At 43.9% G+C, this 21,257-nt stretch overlaps 1 protein-coding gene across 1 annotated transcript in view; it reads left to right on the top strand.

Annotated features, from left to right (window-relative positions):
• The first annotated feature begins 1,798 nt into the window (after positions 1 to 1,798).
• ERCC1 (nucleotide repair protein) overlaps positions 1,799 to 21,257 on the top strand; it is a 29,529-nt gene continuing 10,070 nt past the window's right edge. The window contains exons 1-9 of the mRNA XM_086801608.1: positions 1,799 to 1,920; positions 2,242 to 2,758; positions 2,933 to 2,984; positions 3,085 to 3,188; positions 3,289 to 3,388; positions 18,070 to 18,146; positions 18,298 to 18,397; positions 18,501 to 18,572; positions 18,665 to 18,733. Of these exons, the coding sequence (XP_086657734.1) occupies positions 2,349 to 2,758; positions 2,933 to 2,984; positions 3,085 to 3,188; positions 3,289 to 3,388; positions 18,070 to 18,146; positions 18,298 to 18,397; positions 18,501 to 18,572; positions 18,665 to 18,733 (984 nt within the window). The 5' untranslated portion in view covers positions 1,799 to 1,920; positions 2,242 to 2,348. The remainder of the gene's footprint in view (positions 1,921 to 2,241; positions 2,759 to 2,932; positions 2,985 to 3,084; positions 3,189 to 3,288; positions 3,389 to 18,069; positions 18,147 to 18,297; positions 18,398 to 18,500; positions 18,573 to 18,664; positions 18,734 to 21,257) is intronic.

Here is a 21,257-nt window from a genome sequence, read left to right as displayed (position 1 = left end):
ATTAGTCCTTCTTTGCAAGAGGCGATCTCTAACAAACAACATGGATTCATCAAGAGCAGATCCATCTATGACAACATCTTTGCAGCAATTATAGGTAAGGATGTAGCTCATAGGATAGACCAGGAATGTGTTATCTTCCAACTAGATCTAAAGAAATCTTATGATAGAATACATTGGTCTTTTGTGGCAAGAGTGATGGAATGAAGGCTCCTGCCTTCAAGATTGGACATGGTTCAATGGGGTCAGATTGGATAGAATTACTACTATAAAGAGATAAGTAAAAGTGAAGTTAATGTGAAATTTTGTAACAGAATTTGGAAAGTCAGTTGGTGCTTGAGCATCTGGAGGAAGAGATCTGCTCCTTAGTAAAAGCTCAAACCTTCCTTTGGAGAATATGCTTGCTGGCTCTACCTCTTGGCTTTAAACTACTGGAACTTCTCTATTGGGGTATGCACTAGATGCAAGTCAGCAATTGAAGAGGGAAAGCATGCCTTCTGGGATTGTGGAACTTACTGATCCTTAGTAAAAGCTCAAACCTTCCTTTGGAGAATATGCTTACTGGCTCTACCTCTTGGCTTTAAACTACTGCAAAGAAACTTCTCTACTGGTGTATGCCCTAGATGCAAGTCAGCAATTGAGAGGGAAAGCATGCCTTCTGGGATTGTCGTGCAATAAGGGGCTATGGTGGAAAATAGGTGAATGGGTAGAAGATAACTTGGGGTTGAAAGGATATTGGGGAGATTGGTTACTGGGGAGAATAGTCAAGGAGGCAAAGGAGGTAGATCTAATATTTTGTATTATAAGATACTGCTGCCTGTGGGAGATTTGGGTTTCTAGGAATTTATTGATATTCAATAAAAGGACTTCTTAGGGGGTAGAAGTGACATAGTTGATGTTCAAATGCGTGCACTTCTGTTGGTCTGTCTACTCTGTTAATAAGATGAATAGTACTCTATATGCTGAGGCAGTTTAGGCATTGCAAGCAGGGATTAGGTGATTCTGGCCTCTGATGATGAGATGTTAATACATACTAGGGTTCCCTAATGCTGATTGATGGCAGGTATATACTTGCAAGCAGGGATTAGGTGATTCTGGCCTTTGATGATGAGATGTTAATACATACTAGGGTTCCCTAATGTTGATTGATGGCAGGTATATACTTGCAAGCAGGTGATTCTGGCCTCTGATGATGAGATGTTAATACATACTAGGGTTCCCTAATGCTAATTGATGGCAAGTATATACTTGGAAAGATGCCAGAACCAAACATCCCAAATTTGGGCCCAGATCCAAAAGGTGGTACATGAAGGAAAAGCAACCAGTGGACATCTTTGTGGCCTTGATTGAAAATCCTTTGGGGAGAAGACTTACGGTGAAGATTTGGACAAAAGGAAAGTATTTTGAAGAACAGACTCCTAGGGGGTTTACCTCGGAAGTGCTATTGATGGCTTGTATGCAGTTGGGATTCCATCTTTCTTGGGGAATGTCCTCTTTTGTGTGGGAAGATGAGAAGTGGGAACTTGTTTGTGATCTTCTTAATAGGGAGTGGCACTAGAAGGAATTTGCAAGTGGTTGGAAGTATTTTTTTGTAAAAAGCTGCTGTAAACTAATATATTATTGTTCCCAAAAAAGGAGAAGTGATGTGGTAATGGTATAAAAAGACTTATTGTAAACGCTGTTTTTGCCCTGTAAAAATAAAAATATATAATTATTGAAAAAGATGGATCTAAGTTGAGGACATATATCTAACACACATGTTTCAAACATTAACAATTTTGAACCGTAATTACGTGGAGGGACCAAAACGAAGCGTGATATTTCTCTTTTATGATTTTTAATTATGCTAAAAACATGGGAATTTGGCTCGATTTTAGGTTGAAGTGTAAGCTTCCACGAGCCTATCCCACTCTATATTTCCAGGTATTTCAGGAAGAACTTTTTGTAAGAAGAAAAGAAAAAAAGCAAAAAGAGACTTGATTTTCTGGAGGAAAAGAAAAATTGTGTTTCTGGGTTCTGTCAAACATGAAATTGAGAAGAAAAATCACGGTAGGCTGAATAACGAATGCACAGGAACTAGGGTTTCACAGGAACTAGGTCTCCACAGAAACTGGGATTTTACAGCAACTAGGGTTTCATAGAGTTTTCTTGATGTTTACGGATGTTGTAGCCCAGTAGGAGCTGCTGGGTAGAGAGGGCAAACTTTTGAAACATAAAGATGAACATTTTGTTACGGGTTTGCAGGCTTGTTGTGCACATATAATGCATGGACATGGATGGATATGGATGCTTGTAAATGAAGCCACATAGTTTTTCATGTGAAGTCTGAATGTAGAGAAAGATACTCAATCATGGATGGAGAGGAGCATTCTCAAGACCGGCCTGTGCCGCCTCTGCCATTGAAGCGAGTCCCCATCTTCATCCCTTCCCATGCCGAGGTCCTCCAACAATCTCGGCCCCAACCTCCTCCTTCCCTTTTCCAACCCTCATCCTCCTTTGCGTCCTCCTTGGCCGCCTCGTCATCCAGCATCTCTCCTCACACACCCCCTATGGACATTTCAGCCTCCACCCTTCACATCACTCCGCCCACAACAGATCATGCAGCTGCTGCTTCCGAGCGACCAGAAACCTTCACCCAGGCCTTCTCATTTGTGAAAAAGACGGCGTTTTACTCGCCGCCTCCTATAGTGCCACCAGCGCCGCCTCCTACTACTATGGCAAGCGGAAGTTCAGCTTCAACCATTGGAGGACCCAAACCAGAGTATTGCATCTACTTTTCTGTTGTTAGTTGGACTTGATTCTGTGCCGTGTCTCCATTAACAATCTGAAAGGATGATATATTTCGAACTTGAAGCGTGTCTTAGTTTTGGTAACTTGAAGCGTGTCTTAGTTTTGGTAATTAGTGCATGTTTATTAACTACACATGTCTCAACAGCGGTGCTGCAGCGGGACAAGCTCGGAATGCCATTCTTGTGAGTCGAAGACAGGTGGGTACTCATATATGACACAGAACTTATGTTGCTTTTTGTCAGTTTCAGAAACAAGGGAATATGTTTCACTGTTCGTGGTTTGCCATGCCCCATGTAGCAAGGGAATCCTGTGCTTAAGCACATAAAGAATGTCCGTTGGATTTACACAGACATCGTGCCTGACTATATACTAGGGCAAAGTTCTTGTGCACTATATCTCAGGTTTGCCACAAACCTACTGGAAGAAAAGTAGTACTTTTTCAAGACTTGGATGCAATTCGAAGTCAATTGGTTCTGCCACTGAGGGCGTATATGTGTGCAGCTTGCGTTACCACTTACTTCATCCTGACTACATTTACTTCAGAATTCGTGAGCTCCTGAAAAGCTTCCGGTTGAGGATTGTCTTGTGCTATGTGGATGTGGTAAGTAAGCATAGAATGATACTGTATGCTGGTTGTGTATGATCTTTTAAGTTTTAGTGCCTTTACATTTTCTGTTTATGTAGCTACGTCCTGCATATTCATGCTACTTTTCTTAATGAATTCTTCACTCTGCCTAGATTATTTGGGCATAATATATTTATGTTCGAAGATGCGTCTATAGGAGATCCAAGGCTAAGATCAGGCCATGGCCAAGCTCTAACCAGACACACAGATGGTGGGCTCTAGTGGTAAGGGATGCCAGGGCTTGGGCAATGTCGTCGTCAGTATTGGTCTAGCCACAAGCTCGGGGGTTATCAGCAATTTGTCACGTGTGGCTAGTTACATGCAAGGCTCTTTGCGTGAACTAGACATGTGGATAGTGGGCTCGAATTGTATGGGACGCCAAGGTTTGGGCAATGTGTGTTGTCGGTGTCACCATTTGGCTCCGTAAGCATGATTACTTGTGATGTAATAATTCCAAAAGCTCTTCTTTGGGAAATAATGAATACTATGTGACTAGTCATTGTGTACATCTTTAGCTAGTATGACTGGTATGGTTCAAGGCCAGTATGACTGTTATTGCTTCACTCTAGTGGGACTAGAGTCCGGGGGCTCTTCTAGTTTGACTGGTATTCCTCATCTCTGATTTGACTGACTAGCTTTCTTTTCTCTGTCTGACTGTCAGAGGTGTGCCACTAATGACTGGGAACACTCACTAGGGTAGCCTAGTATGACTAGAGACCTATGGTATGGTACAAGATCTGAGAATGGTGTATTTCCATTTAACGTGTGCATATGCATAGCTCATGAATGCATGTGCTGGTTAGATGATTTGCTAGAAGGATGCCTTTTTTTTGTGTGCTGCTTATGGCTACAAGACCATGTGAGTGCCCGTGTCTGTTGACAATGTGTTGGTATTTTGCAGGGCTCTCAAGTGATGCTAGGATTCTTTGGGACTTAGACAAATTTTCAACATTGTGTGTTCACGCTCATTAATAACTGAGTGTGAACACCTTTATGTGGGGCATTGGACATTGGTCATTTGAGCAGGATGGCACCCTCTCACCACTTTGGAGCCAGCTGTTCTCTTCTATGGCCCATATGGGGTGACCAAGCACTTATTAAACAAGTGTGGGCACCATGGTGGGCTGCCCAACACTTTGCAGAACTTTCCTTGCATGGCCACGCCTCTCTTGGACTAGGCACCCTCACCCATCAGCCATTCCAGCTCCACCTGTACATACTGTACAGCCAGATCAGGTTTTTGCTTGCTATACGGCTGTGCATCGCCTATACCTGCTGTATGTGTTACCATTTCTGGGATTTGCATCAATTATCAGTATTTCATCAAATTTACTGGATTTATGGACTTCGGGATGAGCTTTGGGAATGGGAGGTTATCCAAATATTGGTTCTGGGCACCTTGGACATCATGACAAGAACTCGAGAACAAGACATAGGCCTTGGATTATGGAGGGCGTGGCCCTACAGGTTATGGGTCTAATAGGAAAACCTGTTGTGTGGAAAACGTGCTTAAAACAGGATATTCTGTGCGTACACATCGTTATTTATAATGGTGGTCATGTATATTACTAAAGACCGGACTTTCCCTTCGTGAGTAAAAGCATTCACTCACACTCCATTTGGACTGCTTGTCACTCCATTGGGCACTGGGCATGGTTTGCAACCATTTAAGTGCCTAGTTTTTTGTCTTAACTGTGAAGTCCCTCCTCGAAAGGAAGTGCTTCCAATGTTTAAGAGCAGTCATCACTCCCAAAAGCTCTTTGTCATAGACCGAATAATTCTTTTTGGCGTTATTCAACTTGCGGCTATAGTAAGCCACTAGCCTACCATCTTGTTGTAAAACAACTTCAATGGCAAGGTTACTGGCATCGATAATCACGTCGAAAGAATCATCCCATGACTCCAACTTCAAAATTGGTGACTCAGAGGTGACTTTCTTCATTGCCCGTGTGACGGACACTTTCTGGTGACGAGTCTTCACGTCCTTGAGCAAGTTGGTGAGAGGTGCTGCAAGGTAAGAAAACTTGTCCATGTGTGTGCTCTGTAGGCCTGACAAAGACCCACAAATGAGCGGATTTCTTGGGTTGTGGGAATACCCCAACAAAGAATGGCGTGTACCTTTTGAGAATCGAGACTAATACCTGATGAACTGATGATGTATCCTAGGTAATGGAGATCTAGTATTCCAAACTCACTCTTCTTGGCATTGATAAATAACTCATTTTTCTTTAAGAGTTACAAAACCTGTGCCACATCTTGCTCATGCTGCTCTGCAGTCCCTGATAAGATAAGGATGTCATCTAGGAAGATGAAGACATGTTTGCCAATGAGATCCCGAAAAACCTGAGACATCATTTTGTTGAATGTCGCTGGTGCGTTGGTAAGTCCAAAGGGCATTACTACAAATGCATAGTGACCGTGCTCGGTCCGAAAGGCGGTTTTTGGAATGTCTGCCTTAAAGATCCAAACTTGATGGCAGCCACTCTTAAGATCTATCTTAGAGAAAATTTTTGCACCATTGAGTCGTTCTAGGATATACTCAATTCTGGGCATGGAGAATCTATTCTTAACTATTAGCTTATTGATCACCCATTAATCCACGCATAAGCGTATAGACTTATCCTTCTTTTGGACAAACAAAATGGGAGCGGCAAATGGGGAGGAGAACGGTCAGATAAATCTAGACTGGAGTAGCTAGGCGGCTAACTGCTGCTCCAATTTGCTCTCCAATGCCTTAGAAAGGTGGTAGGGGAACTTGCTGGGAGGTTCTGAGCTAGGAACCAACTCTCTATGCGATGGTCCTCAGGTCTGCTGGGTGGGAGAGTTGTGTTAATAATTCTACTATGGGATTGATCATGGTGATTGACACAACATTAAGCATAAGATTAAGGTGGGTTATACCACACTAAGAATTCCATGAGAGAGAGAGAGAGAGAGAGAGAGAGAGAGAGAGAGAGAGAGAGAGAGAGATATTGCACACTCAACAATAGCTCTATTGCAATATGTTGTAAATCATACAATGATATAGGCCTTCTAGCCTTATCCCACTGGCACTCTCTTTTCCACATTCTTTTATGTGGCTCTCAGTGGCTCTCAACATTCAGACCACACAATATTATCTTGCATCTCTAAGGTGCATTCACACAAACTACAATGTGTTCTCACACTACACGATTTAACATTGCACCTTTCAACACCCCTCCTCAATGTAAATCAAGTGTTCATAATCTCTCCAATCATTTTTGACCAACTTACCTCTCACCCCCATCAGTTTGGCATTGCCAATCTCAACACTCTCCCTCAATGCAAATTGGAGTGTTCAATTGTTCAACAAGTGTGTGTGCATGTGTCTACCATCCTAGACTCGAAGTCCTTTTTGAGCCCACTTGCTCAGAGCGGAACCACTGAGTCCAATTTGAACATAAATGTTCAGGTGGGAACTAATCCATGCGTATGCACCTTGCACGTGCATCGCCTATGCACACTATTACAAAACCATTTTGAGCTTCTTGATGAGCTCGGGTACGGTTACTCTCATACCATGGGTGAAGATGATTTACAAACCATTTTGGCCGCAACCGGGCAGGAGACCCTCGATGTGTGTAAACATCTTCTTAAAAAACTCTGAAAATTCGGTTGTTTGTGAATGCATCCTAACAATCAATAGCATTAACAATTTTGAATGGTTTTCTTTTGCAGGTCGTGCTGGCACCTATGCACTGTCGTTTTCATTGCATTTGCATTAGGCGATTGCTCAGTATTGCAGGCAGACCTGTAACCTGCAGGAGCATTCGACCCACAATCACATGGTAATCTCCTTCATCAGCTCTTGTTTGAGCTTTCATGGCGACTCTCACTGCAGTCTTGCTGTGCCGATTTTGCTGGTCTTCATCGAGAGAACAAAGCTCACTGTTGTGTGTTATCATAGAAGAGCTCGCTTGCTCTTCTTTGCTGTAGATTCCTCTCCTATATGCTACGATGAGGCTGCTGTTTGCTGCTTGCTGCAGTGCTTTCTCTGCTTCATTTGATTTGTGGGCACTGATGATGATGCACTCCTCAATCTTTCTCTTTGTACCATAATGAGGCTGCCCTTGCGTGCCCTTCTCTGCGAATCCGAAATGCTGCTTCTCTGTGTTTTATGCGAGTGCTGCACTGCTGCTACTGTGTGCCATAGCTCAAAATTTCGAAGCTCCTTCTCTTGTGGTTCTTGCGTTACCATAGCTGCTCTAATAGGTTCTTTCCAGCCTTTCATGCTGGGACCCTCTTTACACCTCAACTTTGTGAGGCCTCCTTAACTCTTATCTGAGATTCCTCCGACCATCAACATGGTCATCCACTACGAGCTCCATCCTTGCTGCAAACTTACGTTGATAAACCCGCATTGAGGTCACAGCAATGAGATTCCCTGAGCTCTATTTGCAGCTTTGCATTGTGCAGCTTTGCATCATTAGCTCCCATCAAATTTCCGGCCACCATCGCATTAGCTTCTGCAGCTATCCTTTTAATGCTTTTCACCGATTACTTTTGCTGTTCTTCCGTCGAAGTGCTTGTTGCTATTTATCATTGCTCCAATTTGAAGCTAGCTAAGCTGCCACACATTACTCATGAACTTGAGACTTCAAGTTGATTGCCTCTTTTTTCACTGTTCTAGTGCTACTGCTTGTGTTTTTTTTCTGCGGTCCTGTGTGCTCTCAATGCACGCTGACCAACCTTAGACTTTTCTAAGCTCTTCCATTTGAGGATAGTAACTCCTTCCTTGAGTTGCTTGAAGGCTTCAGAAGCCTTCCCTTCCACTACAAGTTGCACTTCTTCATGAGGCTTTTCAAAGCTTCCATAAGCTTTTCCATGGTTGTTGGTTGCATAAGCTCATCCATAGAGCTTTTATTCTATGCTGCAAGATTGCCCCTCAAGTGAGGCATCCAAAGACTTCATTTGCCTTTGTACCAAGGCTCTTAAGACCACTATGGCCTTCACTGATGTTGATTAGAGAGTCTCCACTCTCTTTTTACAAGCTTGCTGTCCAAGCTTTCAATGCACACCCATTTGTGCACCAAAATGTGCTCTCTTTCACATGAAAGCACCCAAATATATGCTTAACCAACCACATTGAGCATATTCCATCAAATTTCTTGCAGTAAAAGTGCCTCCCATTGAAGTACTCTCCATGTGCCCAACCAAGATGAGCACCAAAACAGTATTTGCAACCAATAAATTGAAATGGAACTTGCAACCATCTTGAGACACCATTGTCTCCTTGGCAGCTTCGTTGTTGACGATGTAGACTCCAAAGGTCTTCATATTGTTGAAATCTCCATTTTCAGCTTTGAAGGCAGCTTCATAATCTCTCTCTAAATGCTATGCTAATGACAATGAATGTGCTTAATTTTTTCATAATAAAAAATGCAAAATCATACAAAATGCTTAATCAAATAACTTCATAAACAAGAAAACTATACATAGATATGCACCATGATCAAGAGCCCATCCTAGCTCTGATACCATATTGACAATCCTACTTTGGGATTGATCATGGTGATTGACACAAGATTAAGCATAAGATTAAGGTGGATTATACTACACCAAGAACTCCATGAGAGAGAGAAAAATGAAATGATATATTAACGTCCTCAAAAGGCCAAAATGACCTATGAGACCAAAAAGGTTACAACAATTGGTGGATCTGATACAATGTCTGTGTAAGAAAAGCTAAAACAACTAAAGAACTAATTGAAACTGAAACAATAACTATGAGGAAAAGTAAGGTACTAGGAGCTCCTAATGGATAACAATAGCTCTATTGCAATATGTTGTAAACCATACAATGATATAGGCCTTTTAGTCTTATCCCACTTTACACATTATCATGCCATGTGGCACTCCCTTTTCCATATTCTTTTTATGTGGCTCTCAACATTCACACTACACAATATTATCTTGCACCTCTAAGGTGCATTCACACAAACTACAATGTGTTCCCATACTACACGATTTAACATTGCATCTTTCAACAAGTGGGTGGGAGCATGATATTGTTGTATTGAGACAAAAGACCAGCCATACTACTATGGGTACTATCTGAACTGCATTAGAACAAGAGTGGACATATAGTAACACATACTCTATGTTGCATGCGCAGAAGCCTTGCTGTACTGATCCACAATCCTAAGCCTAATTAAGAACATTGATGCTAATTGACACATGATTAAGAGAGAGAGAGGAGAGAGAAGAAGAGAGAGATTAGGTGTTGGGTATTATGGTACAAAAAGGTGACTTGATGCTTGTACATGATGTAGGCCTATGGTCAGCCCCATAGGGGTGACTTGGCTTCTCTTACATATGTCCTACTGATGCTATACTGAATGAATGATGAAACTATGAATTGTTGAAATGACTTATGGTGTTTGTACTTATATATTTATTGGGGATGCTGGTCGGCCAACACTAGGTGTTGTTGGCCTATTGTTGACTTGATTAATGTATATAAAATCCAATAAATGCTTAAACCCATTCCCCATACATGCGATTGTTGGATTGTACTGTGCTGGGGCCGCTGTCGACCCTGATGACCAGTTTGCATGCTGCCCAATGACTATATGCTTCTGGATCCCTTCTGTAGGCTACCGACAACCCTTCTAGGGCTCCTATTGTTGCTACCATCAATGCCTGGGACAACAAGTGTCCATATTGGCTATGGGACCTTCTCATGCTCCTTTTACTTCTCCTTCATGCTGTCCATGTTGAGGTAAGGCTTCTACTTGTCATCCAGGCTGATGTGATGTTGCTACTGATGATGCTAATGATGCTCTAATTGATACTTAATCAGGGATTACTGATGTTCATGCTAAGGTTTATGCCATGGCACGGGTGTGCACGTGACATTCCCTTCTGCTAAACTTGATGACGGGGTGGAGACTCTGTCATCCCTCCTCCCTAGACTTGACTTTGAACTCCTACTGCTGCTTATTGACTTTGACTTCTACTGACTGACTGATATTTTTGGTCTGAACACCTTCACTCCTGATCTCCGCTTCCAAGTCTTTTATGAAGAACTGAGCATCTGTTCACTGCTGTCCCCATGGTTGCTTTCCCTTAACCTTGACACAACGTCGGGTCACCTGCCGGAACTGATCATGGCTGTTGCTCGGCCTTTGGAAATGATCTGAGAGCTTAATGAGGTACTGGGTATGCGTACCTACCCTCAGGGAATGTTTCCTCTGGCTTCGCCTGGTTGCAGACCACTCTTTCTTCTACCCTCCTGCATCCTTCATGTGCGGAAGCCGTGCTATACTGATCCACAGTCCTAAGCCTGATTAAGAACATTGATGCTAATTAACACATGATTAAGATAGAGAGGAGAGAAGAGAGAGATTAGGTGTCAGGTTTTCTTGTATTCCTATGGTACAAAAAGTTGACTTGATGCTTGTACATGATGTAGGCCTATGGTCAGCCCCATAGGCTAACATCAATGCCTGGGACAAGTGTCCATCTTGCCTATGGGACCTTCTCATGCTCCTTTTACTTCTCCTTCATGCTGTCCATGCTGAGGTAAGGCTTCTACATGTCATCCAGGCTGATGTGATGCTGCTACTGATGATGCTAATGATGTTCTAATTGATACGTAATCAGGAATTATTGATGTTCATGCTAAGGTATATACCACGTGCATGTGACACACTACTTCTTTTCTGATGGCTCGTTGGGTCTGAATGTGGGAAATGAGTGGAATTTTTAGGAATGCTCCGATCCCCGCGAATGATTATGGGCTCAGGAAAACATTCAATGATAGTGAAAGTGTCCTGCTTCCAATCAGGCATGGGTGCATCCTGAGGATCATGTGACACCCTAAAAGAGAGGAGACAACGAAATCCTGCTGGAATGTTGCCTGTTGAACGTGAAACTCAAACTGTTGAGCTTTCTGAGAGAGATGCGTATGTAGACTAGGTGTAAACTCGTCCACATCTAAATGGTAAGGAACCAAGGTACAACTCATCTTGTTTGCCAATTGCAGAGAGATGGCATCCTCAGAACTGTCAATGTCAAAGAGGATGATGAACTGCTGTCCCTTGGCAGTGCAATAGGCACGGATGAGAGCCTTCGTCTGTCCCTCAGCCTCACCCTCTTGCTTATCATCAAATACCACTTGTGGTACTAAATTCAAAGCAGGCAAAAGCTGAATGGCATTAGAGGCTCATGGCAGAGGTGTGGATGGGGATGCTACGGTTGCTATTGTGGAAGTGGATGCCTCAACGTGAAACTTAGTACAATCTTTCTTCCCATGTCCCACAGTGTGACACAAGAAACAATGGCTCTCTGTCCTGTACCATGTCATCCGGCTGGAGATAACCTCGAGTGATACCCTCCTTAGCTTTTTCCTAAGGAGTCTTCTTGGGCTTAGAATCTTGATTCCTTCTTATTGCCCGATTGACCCTGAGAGTTTTTCTTTTGGTCCTTTTCATCTTTGCTATTCTGAGCCCCCTTACCTTGGGTAGATGACTACTGTTGGGGCTTAGGAGTAGATTGTACCTGCTTGGGCTTACTTCCGTTTAGCATCAGTTCTTGATTTTAAGCGAGGGTCAGTGCTTGTGCATAAGTCTGAGGCTCAAAATACCTAACTGGGTACCTAATGTTAGTGTCTAAACCTGGAATGAATTGCGTGAGCTTATCTTCTTCCGACATGCCCAACTGTTGGGCCATTTTAATGACCTTGTTGGAATAGGTCAAAACAGGGGAACCATCGTGAGTGAGTTTGTAAAACTCGTTCTCAAGATTGGTCATGTACTATGGTGGAAGAAAACGGGCTTTGAGGCTAGCCAGGAAGGTAGTCCAATCAAATTGGAATTGGCGTGTGATGGGGTCTGTGTGAAGTTGTGACCAATGCTGCCACCAAGTAACAACTTCCCTAGTGAGTTTGGGTGCTGCCACATGGACTTTGTCTTAGGGGCGGTGGAGGATGAGGATCTTGGAGAGGGATGCCAGAATTTGTGCCATCGTCTGCTGATGCTGGATTTGCATAGCCTTCTAGTTGAGTCTTTGCTGAAACTATCGGTCGGCGGCTTCTTGACGGCGTTGGTCTTCCTCATATTTGCGTGTGGCTTCCTTATCCCTTTGTTCCTTCACACGACTCTGTTCTTCTCTATTTTTTTCTTTTGCTGCTTTTCTTCTTGCTTTTTCACGTCTTTCATCATTTTTTTTTCTTTGTTTCTCCATACCAAAGAACATATGTGTCCGATCTGAGAGGTCTTCTTTGGGCTTCTCTTTATTTGCGGCAAGCCGCATCTTCAGAGAATTTATTTGCTCCATAATTTTGATCAAGAGCTCTTCTGTGCTTGGCGGATGTAACTTGGTTGAACACAATGCTAATCAATACACTTAAATACACTAAGATTTGATGGACACTTGCTCAAATACAAGAAGTAAATTGCTGAATTGACAAGAGACAGACAATGAGCCGGAACGGCCGACCCCTCCCTCAAATAAAGTATATTGATCTTGGGAGAATCAAGTACATAGTGTCATGGGCATTTCTGACCAGATTTCCATACCAATGCATATGAATACAGTATTGCAAACAAGTGGTTGTCGATGTAGACTTGCAATCCACACTACCCTCTCAAGTGTCCATGTTCCCTACCATCTGCTCTCTATTGTTCCACCAACATATGGTAGCAACAATCTGCAAGAGAGCACGTAGGACAAGAGAACACTACACAGGGTATGTGATCTTGTAATCCGGTTCCTCCCTCCTGCTACTTGCTTCCATATTTAAGCATTAAAGCTTACCAATTGCAAGTAGAGTCGATGACAGCGGAAGTCTTCGCGATGGAAGTCCTTGGAGTGAAGAGATCTTCGATTTGTCGCATTTCTTCGCGACAAAAGTAGGATGAAGGGAACCTTGGGAAAGCTTTCCCTATGGTTCAACTTGAGAAAGGAGGGCTGAAATTAGGGTTTTCAGCAAAAAGACCAGAAATTACAACAATAAAGAGAGCTATTTTGCTGAATTTCAGTCATTGGGAGTGTGTAGGAGAGTGATTAGCATCCGGAAACACTCTTGGAAGCTTGAGAAACACCTTAGCAAGCTTGGAAATGGAGTTGGGAAGGAGAAAGTGCAGAAAATGTAGCCCAACAGCCTTCATGAAGGAGGCGCCAATCTCTAGAGAGAGGAGGAGGAGTGAGGTGGTGAGTTGTCCAGTGTAGGTGGCAGGCAGGTGCTTTGTGGAGCAAGCTAGAGTGGACACATGGCTGGTTACTTCCTTTGTACAAAGGGGATAAGGTCTGGGCGGTGGACATTGGGTTATGTCCACCTCGGGACATCAGTGTGCCTGAACACCAGGCTGGTCATAATTTATAAGTGAGTTTTGGCCGCCCAAAACTTAATGAAGTGTGTACACACTCACTTATAAATTAGTGCTAACTCCTAAGGCTAGGTTTATGACCAATACTTACCATCTGTCACATGCCACATAACCATGTCAGCAGACAGTTTCACACGCACGGTTCGCGGGCGGGCGTTCCCTTACCCGGAACTACACATTGGTCAAGCAAGCATGAAAACAGCATGCAATTTCAGTTGCAAGCAAGCACATAAAGATGCTATACAATGCAGCATTGGTATGGACAATCCCCGTTCATGAGACTATACTAAAATAGATGTGCTCTAGGCAAGTACACGAGGTACCAGACCCAATGGAACACCAATCCACCAAGCATTTCCGGGCATGTACACGGAGGCACAAGTCCGAACAGAAAGCCAAGTCCACAGTATCACATGAGTGGCATCAATCCCCACTGCCATGGACACCAGTCCAATGTACATACATGATAAGAAAGCACGGGTGGACCAATTGGGTGGCCAAATGGTGACAGCAGAAGCGTACTTTCTCTTGGTGTGTTACTTTGGAAGCTTTGTGCCTCCATAACTTCTTGTTGGCTTTCCTCTTGATGTGATTTCTCTCCGGACGTGGTGGAGGCCTGGGTGTTTTTACAGGACCGTAGTATTACCATCCACGAGATGCTCTCACTTCTTTAGGTAGCCGAGTCAGGTCGGCAACCTGATGTTCTGATACCAATGTTACATGCACTGAGGTTGATCGTGAGAACACACAACAGGGCCTTCTTTATACCTTTATGTGGTGAGAATCTTTAGCATCCAAATTCATAGAGTAGAAAGAGAGAGAAGAGAATAAGAGTGAAGTAGACGACACCGTATTGGGTCCCATATACCCACTGAAGGGCCCCCCCTTGCAAGCAGGAGTATTTGCTTATATTATTCTTTGGAAAATGCTGTGAGCTGCTTGAGAACAAGCAATATGACTGCCCAATGCAAGGACGAGGAAGACCGTACGTCGGCTGAGCACTGTAGAAGACTCTTCGGGCCACTTATGCAAGTCCAAATAGTTGTAGGACTGCACATATGCTGGCTGAATGCTGAAGAGGGTCGTCAATGATTGGTAGGATAGATATCTGCTGCGCAAACTGCTGATGAACTTTGCTGAATTACTGAATGATGAAAGAGGAATGAAGCGCTTGTTTATATATGTCCTCAAGGAAGAGGTCGGCTAGTAGAATCTAGATGCCGTCGGCCAGTTCGTTGTTGGACGAATAATGCTGAAAATAGCATTTAATGCTCAGAGTGCTGATCTGTGCATGGTTTCTAGTGATTTTACTGGCTGCTGCTGAGTCTTTAAGCTGGCCAACGGCTGCACATGCAATGTCACGTGCACACCCTATGGGTTGTACAAGTGACATGGCATCCCTAAGCACTAATCCATTTATCCAGGCATTTACAGCATATAACACAGCATGAGCATGTGTTTGGGGCTTCTACAGCACCAACAGTAGGTACATAGCATTTAGAGCATTTATCACTTCAGTTTGTGGACTGTGGAGCTAGCCACCAGGAATTTGTCCTCAGTAGTAGTAGAGCATTTATGGCAGCCGACAGCAGTATTTTAGGCATTTAATGTAGTCGTGGAGTCCCTGATATATGGCCGACTGCTGTACAGTACCCGACCAGCATCCAGATTCCAATATATATGTTGCATGTAGTCATTCATCATCAGCATTCAGCTTCTCTCTCTTCCCAAGATAGATACTTATCTAGGGACATCATAGATCTATTTACACATCTTCATTGTAACTCATCCATTTAATGTAGTTGCATTGCATGGCATTGACACCATTGTCTATCTCTTAAGTCTAATTAAGTATAGTTTAGTTTAGCCTAAGGTTGTTTTACTACGATCAATCCCCCGCACGTCACATTGGTATCAGAGCTTTACAGGGTAAGTAGCCTTAGTTCATGTTCATTCCATCAATCATTCACTAAGTCAGCATGTTAGTCGCTTCTGCTCAATTAAATCCAGTTCTCAAGATCTTGCAGGCCATCCTTAGGGTTTTCCCTTAGGCATGCATCAATAACCCATCCATCTGCATTCTTGCACAACATATAGGGTTGCACAAGGCTTGCATCAGCATAGTAGTCATCCTAGCAGTCACTCTAGCATCTCGCATCTGCAAGGCATACAAGTTTTGCCCATGAGTTTTCTGGGGAAGAATGGCATCCATCATCAAAGGAGTAAATGGAGTTTTGGGCTTCAGCTGGCAGTAGGGGGTTCTCTTCCACATAAGAAGGCGTAAGTTTGCTCCAACATAAGAAGGCGTAAGTTTGCTCCAACATCGCCTCAGGAGGTGGAGCATCGCCTCAGGAGGTTCAGAGGTTTAGGAACGACGGAGATTGTGTGAAAGGATTCCACTGACATGTCAGGGGTGACTCAGGTATTTCCAAGCAGTTTTAGCAGCATTTGCCATTTAGTTTCCGTAGTGAAGAAGTCTTTGGCTCAAAGGCTTCAACTCTTGCAGTTGACCTCAGTTCCGGCAGTAGAAGTGAAAAGGGGGCAGTGGTTTCAGTGGAGGAGGATCCAGAGGAGTCGAAAGGTTACCAGGTGTATCACCGAGCAACAGTTTAGCAGAGGGGAATGTCATGTGCACACCCTATGGGTTGTACAAGTGACACGTCATCCACAAGCATTAATCCATTTATCTAGGCATTTACAGCACATAACACATAGCATTTAGAGCATTTATCACTTCAGTTTGTGGACTCTGGAGCTAGCCGCTAGGACCTGGTTAGCAGCCGACTGCAGTAGTAGAGCATTTATAGCAGCCGACAACAGCATTCAGCAACCGACAACAATATTTTAGGCATTTAATGTAGTTGTGGAGTCCCTGACATCTGGCCGACTGCTGTACAATACCCGACCAGCATCCAGATTCCGATATATATAGAAGCGCATCATTTCAATCCTGGTGCATCTGAGCATCTTGCATTCTTCTTGGCGTTTTCCCTCCTAGGGAGCAAAGGGAGTCAACTGATCTACAGTTCAGCATCATCATCAACAGTTCAGTATGTTCAGCATTCAGTCATTGTCTCCTACCTCCTACATAGAGGAAAGCCAACATTCCAAGGGTGGACCTTAGCATTGGAGACGGGAACAATCATTCATCATTAGCATTCAGCTTATCTCTCTCTTCCCGTGATAGATACTTACCTAGGGACAACATAGATCTATTTACAAATCTTCATTGTAACTCATCCATTTAATATAGCTGCATTGCATTGCATTGACACCATTGTCTATCTCTTAAGTATAGTTTAGTTTAGCCTAAGGTTGTTTTACTACGATCAATCCCCTGCATGTCACATTATGCAAGGTTAGGCTGTCGGCGTGCTGCAAATGCTGGCCGACTGGAGCATATTGGCCCTAGATGCCTGTCGGTTGGCTATGTCTGCTGTCTAGGGCTGTGAACAGCCCTTGGACAGGCTGATGACACTATGGGCTGGGCCTTTGGCTGGGCCAAATGCACACCTATAAAGTTCTACAATTGGCTAATGACACTACATGCTATGTCTGACTGCTACATGCTTTATCAGATGAATTCTCTAAGTGGGTTAAGAGGACTGACCTCTATGGCTCGGAGATTAACCTACATAGCTCGTGCCTGACTGTCCCTGGATTGAGGGCGCACAATGGGGTCACAATGTACGATAAATATTCCTATAAAAAGGTATTATTCTGTACAAATGTTTTCACTGATGATCATGCTAGTGTGTCACTGTGTACCCCAGTGCAGGGTGCACGTGACAACTCATTTTGTGTTGTGTGAATTTGGTTCATTGTTGTCTGGCGTTGTTCTCTTCAATAGTTATTTAACTGCAAGACTAATCGGCCACATTACAGTCGGTGTTGGTCTAGTGGTAGGTTCGAGGGTACTTTAACCCAGAACTATGGTTGGGTGGTGCCTTCCTATCAGCCCCTTCAATCGGTCTGTTACGTTTATGTTTGTGGTAAATGGTGTTTGAGGGTCTGATATGCTGAAAATGTATAAGGAAAGGCCTTTCTATGGACTTAGGCAGAGCTCTGGATGAAGGGATTGTTTCAGTCGTGCACTTAAACTTGTCGAATTTTTTCAGTGATACATAAGCAAATTGTCATGTGTGGCTAGTCATATGCAAGGCTCCTTGCATGAACCCTCTAGAAAAATTATGTTTTTGTGTTTTGTGTAGGTTTTTGATCTTGGCTTTCGCTAACCACATCGGTGCTACAAAGTGATGATGAACAGCTGGCTTAATTTTTCTAATTGTAACATATTTAGTGCAGGAAGACGTGGTCAAACCCTTACATGAGGTGACGAAAACAGCTTTGCTACATGATTGTAGTTTACTTTGTGCATGGAGGTGCGTACAGTGTCAGCCAAAGCATTTCACTTGATCAGCTCAGAATGAGACCTTAGAAGCATACGAGTCTCTGTTGAAGATGCTGCATTAAGGTCTTTTTTTAAAGATTCCAATCTCCTAATTAGGGTTTGCTACTTGTAAGTAAATACAGTCTGGAGGAGTGTGCCCGCTATCTAGAAACTATCAAAATATATGAGAATAAGCCAGCTGACAACATTCAGGAACGTACAGATCATGACTACTTGTCAAGGGTAATGAACCTCTTTCTGGATTATCTCAGGTGAAAAGTATCCTGAGTCACACTTACTTATTTTTTTGTTAAAACCAATTAATCTGTATGTGCTTCTCATGTAGTTGACGAGTGCTTTGATGACGATTCGGCATGTGAATAAGACCAATGTCGTCACGCTAGGGTCCACATTTGGGGTAACAGATTTGTTAATATTTTTTTGTCTTACTGTTGATTCACTTTCTTTGTGCTCTCTTACAATCGCTTTGTGTGGGGGCTTTTCATCTAGACTCTAGCTGCCACCATGGGAGCATCTATGGAGGAGTTAGCACGCTGCCCAGGCATCGGAGAAAGGAAGGTGTGCTTACAAATAAAATAAAAATTTAGCCTTCTTTTTCTTGCTGCTATATTTCTCTTCTCTGTGTGCTTAAGTGCTACATATAAACATTCTGTCCCCTAGATAGGAGCCTACCATTCAAGGCCCTAGATGCCCTCAATTTTTGTGCCTTGAAGAGTTATTGAAAAGGAGCTCGTAATGGAGCTTGCTGCAAGGCTTCAGTTGCCTTCAATAGGAAATTTTTGGGAAATGATTAAACTGACTCTGGATGTTGATAACATGTTCTCATAGACTTAAGCCTGATGATATCAGTCTCTGTGTTGCTCTTTTAGAGTGGAGATCATCTCTGTTGTATTGCTCATGGTTTTATAGATGCTTTGGTCTTTTGGTAGACGTTGGTCTCTCTCTCTCTCTCTCTCTCTCTCTCTCTCTCTCTCTCTCTCTTTTGGTCCCATATGCCTTCAAGGCATTCCACGGACGTTAATATGACTTTCTTTCTTTCTTTCTTTCTCTCTTGGCTGCCCCAATGCCTGCCTCCTGTTCCCCTCCTCGTGCCCAATGCTCCCTATGTGTGTGATTTTACGTTGCCCCTTTGTCCTCATTGCTGTGCATTGCTAGGTCATGCTGCTGGCACTAGCACGTTACTTGGATGATTCAATTTGGTGGTATTTGTTAATGTCCACCTCCTGTAACTGTGCCACTCTATGGCACTGGAGTATGTCCGGATCTGAAGCTGCTGAGAGGATGTATTAGATCTCCGAAGGGGTCTTTGAGGGCGGGTTGTCACATGCACAGCCGTGGACATGGATAACCAAAAGCTAATCCCTGATTGGGCAGCAGATAAACATAGGTTTAGGGCACTAGCAGGGCCCAGGATATGCCCAGAGGACATCCACAAAGGCAAGGACCAGGTCGGCCAGCATTGTGTAAGCCTACAGGTGATGTCTGTCTCACGATTGTGACTTATTTCATTATACACAGTCTCCTCATGGTTACAGATACTGAAGAGACATGATTACAGAGGACCCCTACACTCGGATGGTCACGACTATTCGCTCTAGAGACATGCCTCTTCATCAAGAGCCACACTCCTTCGACGACTAGTCACACCCCTTCGCTCTAGGGTTGCAACTCTTCACCCAATGGTTGCAGCTATTCGTCCAAAGGATGTGTCTCTTCGCCTAGAGTCATGACTATTGGTCATGGGATGTGTCTTTTCATTCGTGTCTCTTGAACTCCTATATAAGGAGCCTGTTGTATCACAGTTTCAATCAATCAAACATCTGTGTTCAAGTCTACTTTCAGTTTCAGTCTTAAATACACAGATAGTGGATGAAATACTAAGTAATAACAGTAATCCTCACAGTGGTATCAGAGCAAAATTTTTTCCCAGGCCTACGGTTTGTGAGCCTCTCACCCTCTCCGCTCTACTCCCCTACCCGGCGTTGTATGGAAGCAGAAGAAAGATGGAACCTACATCTACAAGTATGAGGTAACCTAAACCTTCTTTCTCAATTCACATATAGAAGACAGATGCACAGATGTGTGTGTGGCGTACCCGGTGAGTGTGCAGAGATTTCCTGCTGGTAGCCCTTCGTGTGCCTCTTCATCGCGTTGTGCCCTTTCATGTATGGGTTCGCATCCCTTCACACGACTGGTCATCAAATCAGCCCGGCAGGTACCCCTTCCCCTTGGCGGTGCTCCTTCCCCAAGCGATGGCACCTCTCCGCTATTTCCCATGGCTGCGCACCTCTTGGCCGCTAAAGCAATAAGCGCTACGTTCTACAATTCAGCCTTCGTGGGTTTAATAAACGGCGCAGCCCTTAGTGGGTTTAATAAACCTTTTCCAGCCGGCCAGCCCATTAATTAACTTGGGCGGCCCTTTTTATTAATGGATGTGCCCTTTCGATAAGTTAAAAAAAAAAACAACCAAAAGTGACTATGGGGCCAGCGCAATGACTTAGTTCGCCGGCCAGCCCATTCGCTCCCCTTGCACACCGTTCCAGGGAAGGTGCGCTCCTCTCCCACGCTGCCACGCCAGGGACTTCTTTCCACTCTGGCACACACTCCCCTTCTCAACCAGGCGTCCAATGGAACCCAACAGCAACTAGCCCGCGCCTTACATCTCGTACATAGACGAGGTCCCGGAGGCCATATTGCCCGAAAATCCTCGCCCAGCCCCGGAAATAATTATTATACCCGATACACCCACACCGGAGCCCGCCCCATTACCCGAACCCGAACCTGTTCCGGCTCCAGTACATGTACCAGGTCCCTTGGACTTTTTATTATACGTCAGTCACCGCCACGCCACTCAGTTCCAGGCGTGGGTGATCTGGCATATTTACTTGACGTGTCCAGCACACCATCTTGCCCATTACGAGTTTATTTTGGGACGGTACCCACATCTTGCATATTTCCTGGACGAGTGCCGTGTGGATGCAGTAAACCAGATCATCTCGCTTCAGTCCTTGGTTCGAGTATACAGCGAGCTCATTGTGCCAGATTACACTCCCTTAACCCCTGCAGAGACACCTCCTCTCGA

The sequence above is a fragment of the Cibotium barometz genome, chromosome 8 (genome assembly GCF_041138505.1).
Source record: "Cibotium barometz isolate CiBa-2024 chromosome 8, ASM4113850v1, whole genome shotgun sequence".
Taxonomy (NCBI): domain Eukaryota; kingdom Viridiplantae; phylum Streptophyta; class Polypodiopsida; order Cyatheales; family Cibotiaceae; genus Cibotium; species Cibotium barometz.
The sequence above is the reverse complement of the archived record's forward strand: the minus strand, read 5'-3'. Positions and strand labels throughout refer to the sequence as shown.